The sequence below is a fragment of the Ipomoea nil genome, unplaced genomic scaffold (assembly GCF_001879475.1).
Source record: "Ipomoea nil cultivar Tokyo-kokei standard unplaced genomic scaffold, Asagao_1.1 scaffold3314, whole genome shotgun sequence".
Taxonomy (NCBI): Eukaryota; Viridiplantae; Streptophyta; class Magnoliopsida; order Solanales; family Convolvulaceae; genus Ipomoea; species Ipomoea nil.
In genome coordinates, this window is record NW_017619742.1 from 3,146,078 (window position 1) to 3,151,403 (window position 5,326).

The 5,326-nt window shown below is 44.6% G+C and overlaps 1 protein-coding gene across 1 annotated transcript; it reads left to right on the forward strand.

Moving 5' to 3' along the window:
- The first annotated feature begins 1,228 nt into the window (after positions 1 to 1,228).
- On the forward strand, positions 1,229 to 2,823 carry LOC109169413. The gene is made up of 2 exons (XM_019318294.1): positions 1,229 to 1,955; positions 2,276 to 2,823. The coding sequence occupies exons 1-2, from the start codon at positions 1,229 to 1,231 to the stop codon at positions 2,821 to 2,823; spliced, it is 1,275 nt and encodes a 424-aa protein (XP_019173839.1).
- The last annotated feature ends 2,503 nt before the right edge of the window (positions 2,824 to 5,326 follow it).

Consider the following 5,326-nt stretch of genomic DNA (forward strand, 5'->3'; position numbering starts at 1 on the left):
TTCTCGACCTTTACGTATGGAGCAATTCTCCGGTTAATCAACTCACTTTTTCGACGCAAGATCGTGCGAAAATGGCAGCGAACCAAAACGGTGGCGATGTAGCAGGTTTGACGGCGAGATGGGCTGAGCTAGTTTTGGAGGAGGAGGAGGCGGCTTTTATGCCGACGGTGGACGTGGATGACGACAGTGGTGGTTCCGACACCGTGGAGGAGGAATGGGCTGTGGTTGGACGGTTCCTAACACGGAAACTGGTTAAACTGGAATTTATGAGCCAGGTTATGGCATCTGTATCGCAACCGGTCAGTGGTGTTGAAGTTACGGAGGTGGAGCCTGGCCGATTCTTATTTACCTTTCACCATGTGACGGATATGCAGCGTGTTCTAAATGATGGCCCATGGTCTTTTGATAATAGCACTTTAGTATGCAAGCAGGTTCCGGATGGAATGTCGCCATGTGATGTTGAGCTTGATTCGGTGGATTTATGGATACAACTGCATGGGTTGCCAAAGGGGTATGCGTCTGCTGTGATATTAGAACAGATCGGGAATTTATTGGGAAAGTTTGTCAAGGTGGATGATCATTTCGATAATGCACCGTGAAATATTTTTCATCGAATTAGGGTTTCGTTGGCTGTTGACAAACCCTTGAGGAGACGTATGAATTTTATTAAATGAGATAAGACAAGCTGTTGGGTGAATTTCAAGTATGAACGCCTGCACACATATTGCTATTTTTGTGGACTTTTGGGACATTCATACAAATTCTGTCGCGGGGCAAGGGATTCGGCACTACAGGTAGAGGAATATTTGTATGGCCCGGAACTAAAGGCGGGGGGGTCTCGTGGTCCTCGACCGGTCGGAGGGAGCTGGTTATTGCCGACCGGCCAGCAGATGGTGGCGAGGCAGATGGCGGATGTGGCTTCGGGTGGTAATTGTGCGCCGGCGGAAGGTAGTCGGGTCAGTAACGCCAGGGAGGTGGAGCTGGTGGTGGTATCTAAGCGGCGCCGTGAGATGGGGGACGATGGTGGGCGGGAGTTTGTGGGGGAGGATGTTGTCATGGCAGAGCAGTAAAAAAACTTGCAGCAGGCGGGTTCTTGTTCCCAAACCCGCCCGACCCAATGAATACCCTTAGCTGGAACTGCCGTGGCTTGGGTAATCCACGGACAGTTCATGAAGTTCTGGACTTTGCATCCCGTAAGAAACCCGACTTTATTTTTTTGATGGAAACTATGGTCGATCGGACACATGCTGAACGTTTACGTGTCAAATTAGGGTTTGATGGTCTTTTCTGTGTGGATAGTGATGGTGTGAAGGGTGGTATAGCTTTGTTGTGGCGGAGAAATAATACAGCTAGTCTACTCAGCTATTCGGATAATCATGTGGATATTGAGGTCAGTATGCATGGATTCCCTAAATGGCGAATGACTGGTTTTTATGGGTTGGAACAGCGGCCCAGACGTGAGGAATCATGGGGAATGTTACGGTCTTTGGCTACCAAGTCTAACCTGCCTTGGGTGGTAGTTGGGGATTTTAATGATCTTCTTTTTCAGCACGAGAAACGAGGAGGAAATCCACACCCTGATAGTCTCCTACGCGGTTTTGGGGAAACTATTGAGGAGTGTGGCCTATCCCAGATGGCTATGCAGGGGTATCCGTTTACATGGGAAAGGGGAAAAGGAACGACTAACTGGATAGAGGAACGATTGGATAAAGTTTTGGTCTCGGATGAGTGGCGCGAGATTGTTGCAGGAGCGAGAGTATCTAATCTATTAACTCACAAGTCTGATCATTCGGCTCTCTTTCTAAGCATCCATGACTCCGTAGGGAGGGGTGGGGCTAGTAAGAGGGGCTTCCGTTTTGAGAATGCATGGTTGTATGATGAGGGATGCCGGAGTGTTGTGGAAAAAGCATGGGAAGAAGGAAAGGACCGTGGGCTGCAGAATTGCATAGAGTTCTGTGGGTCTCGGCTATCTCGGTGGGGGGGGGGGGGGGTAACAGGTTTCATATGTTCGGGGAACAAATTATGAGTTTGCGAAAAGAGCAGCTGCACCTGATAGGAAAAATGGATCCTGCCTCGTTAGCTGAATTCCGATCTTTGGAGGAACGTTTATGCCGAACGGAGACACATGAGGATGCCTTCTGGAGACAACGAGCTAAGCAACACTGGCTCAAGGGTGCCGATGCCAATACCAAATTCTTTCACAGGTATGCCTCTCATCGTGGAAAGAAAAATAATGTTGATAAGCTTATGAATGATAATGGGGATTTGGTGGAAGGTGAGCCCATGAGGGGGATTATTTTGCAGTACTTCCAACATATTTTTGCCTCAGGAAACCCGGAGAATGGGGAAAATTTCTTTAACAGCATTACACCGCGTGTCACTCCAGCACAGAATGAGTCCTTAATTCGGCCTTTCACTATGGATGAGGTGAAAGCTGCTCTTTTTTCTATGTATCCTGATAAGGCACCAGGCCCGGATGGAATGAATCCAGGTTTCTATCAACATTTTTGGGATGAGGTAGGAGGGGATGTTTCATCTTTTATTGTCAATTGTTTGGATAATTGCAGCTTCCCAGCTACTCTAAATGAAACAGATGTGGTATTGATCCCGAAGAAACAAACCTCGGAAAGAGTATCTGATCTCAGGCCAATTGCGTTAAGCAATGTGATATATAGGGTAATGGCAAAGGTTACGACTAATAGAATGAAACCCTTGATGGATGAGATTATATCGGAGTCCCAGAGTGCGTTTATACCCGATAGGCTTATAACTGATAATATATTGATAGCATCGGAGGTTGGCCATTATTTGCACAGGAAATAGTGTGGTGCTGTTGGATGGGCTGCCCTAAAATTGGATATGGCAAAGGCATATGACCATATGGAGTGGTCTTTCTTACATGGGATGCTCGTAGCCATGGGTTTTGATAAAAAAAAATGGGTGGATTTAATTATGTTATGTGTGTCTACTGTATCGTACAAGTTTTTGATAAATGGCTCTCGTACTGATTCAGTTACACCTACTCGTGGTTTGAGACAGGGAGACCCATTGTCTCCGTATCTATTTATTATCTATGCAGAGGGACTCTCTATGATGTTGCAGCAGGCACAATTGAATAATAAAATTCATGGATGTAGAGTTGCTCGGGGAGCTCCCCCAATATCCCATCTATTTTTCGCGGATGACAGTTTGTTGTTTTTTAAGGCCAATTTGCAGGAAGCAGGGGTGATAAAAGAATGCCTAACTGCATATGAGAAGTTGTCAGGACAAGCAGTAAACTATCATAAATCTAGTATTTGCTATAGCAAAAATACTACTGAGGAGAATAGGGACATGGTGGCGCAGGCGCTAGGGGTGTAGCAAGCCCCAAATTTTGGTAAATATCTTGGACTCCCGTCTTTTATTGGTAGAAATCGAAAGGCAGCTTTCTCGTATATTGAGGAAAAGATTAAACAGAGAATTGGTTCATGGAATAAGAAGCTACTCTCTCAGGCTGGTAAGGAAATATTATTGAAAAGTGTGGCTCAATCTATGCCTACCTTCTCAATGAGTGTTTTTTTACTCCCTATGAATGTTGTTTCTTCTATTGAGAGAGCCATGAATAGGTATTGGTGGAACTCAGGCACTAATCAGGGGATACATTGGAAGGCATGGGATAAATTATGTATCCCTAAAAAATATGGGGGTTTGGGTTTTAAAGAACTCAGAGCATTTAATTTAGCAATGTTGGGGAAACAGGCATGGCGTTTACTGACAAAGCCAGAATCCCTAGTGGCACGTGTTTATAAGGCCAGGTATTATCCGAAAGATACTTTCTCAGAGGCATATCTTGGGAATAATCCAAGCTTTTGTTGGCGAAGTATTATGGCAGCAAAAAGCATGGTTTGTACTGGTGTGTGGCGGAGGATAGAGAATAGCCAGGATACAAGAATATGGGATCATCCCTGGCTGCAGGATGAGCAGGATCCAATGATCCAAACAGAAATGCCACCACAACTGGCTAATGCACGAGTGTTTGGCTTAATTGATCAGGATACTGGGACATGGGATACTTCCATTTTAACAGATATTTTTGTACCAGAAGATGTATCCAGAATAATGAAAATTCATGTATCACCGGAATATGAAGACACGTGGTATTGGCATGATGATTCAAGAGGATTATATTCTGTGAAAAGTGGATATAAGTGTATTGTTGGCAGATATGATAATACGATTACCCCCTTTAATAAGTGGCAAGTGCTATGGAAACTCAAAATCCCCCGAAAATGGAAAACCTTTCTATGGAGAGCCTTGAGTGACATTCTCCCCACTACTATGAATCTGCGCAACAAGAGAGTTGATATTGAGCCTAATTGTGCTATGTGTGGAATGATACATGAAAATGCCATGCATGCGCTGGTCACGTGTGACTATGCCAAGGAAGTATGGGGCAAGCTAACCTCCCAATCCCTGTTGTTCAGACGAATATTTTTAATGACTGGTTTAATATGATTTTGGATAATTTAGTCACTGATGGTCTGGTGTATGCAGCTGCAATCTTATATCATATTTGGAGAGCAAGGAACAATGCGGTTTGGGACACCTACATACCAATGCCGAAAAAAACACTGAGGACGGCTACCACCACGATGCAAGCATGGCGCGCCGTGCACCATGTAACCGAACACCATGCCGCATCGTTTCACGCCAATGCAGTCACAGCCACATCTGCCGTACCTCATGTACCGCCTCCTCCGCCGGGGCAGCTCACTCGCAGGTGCTATGTGGATGTGAGTTATCACCACGCCACAAATACGGCCTCGGTAGGTGCAGTTCTTTTGGATGGAAACGGACAATATATCTCTGCCTATGTTTCTTCACTTCCAAGTAGTTTCTCGTCTCTTATGGCGGAAGCGTTTGCATGCAAGGAAACTCTGTCTTGGCTTAAGAATCGTGGTGAGGAAAATTTGGAACTACACACGAACTGTTTAACGGTCAAACACTATCTAACTACTTCAGCTCATACCGATTGATCATATGTTGGCTACGCAATAGATGGTTGCTGGAATTTAATTAATTCTTTACATTCTTGTTTAGTTGTTTTTGTCCCTAGATCAGAGAACTATATAGCACATGCTTTAGCTACTTCAGTTATTAGTCAAACTACAGCTATGTACTGGGATGCGATCCCACCAGCTTCAATCTCGCATTACTTTGAATAAAATGCCACCCTGGCTCCTTTCAAAAAAAAAAATATCGTTGCACTAGATTGCATATGAATATGAATATATTGTTGCACTAGATTGCATAAGAAGTATGATCATAATGTTATACATGATTGTAT

Bases quoted from the DNA above. Each gene is read 5' to 3' on its own strand.
- LOC109169413 (XM_019318294.1), top strand. From the start codon at position 1,229: ATGGTCGATCGGACACATGCTGAACGTTTACGTGTCAAATTAGGGTTT. The intron at 1,956-2,275 runs GTGGGTCTCGGC...ATTTGGTGGAAG, and splicing joins GCAGAATTGCATAGAGTTCT to GTGAGCCCATGAGGGGGATT.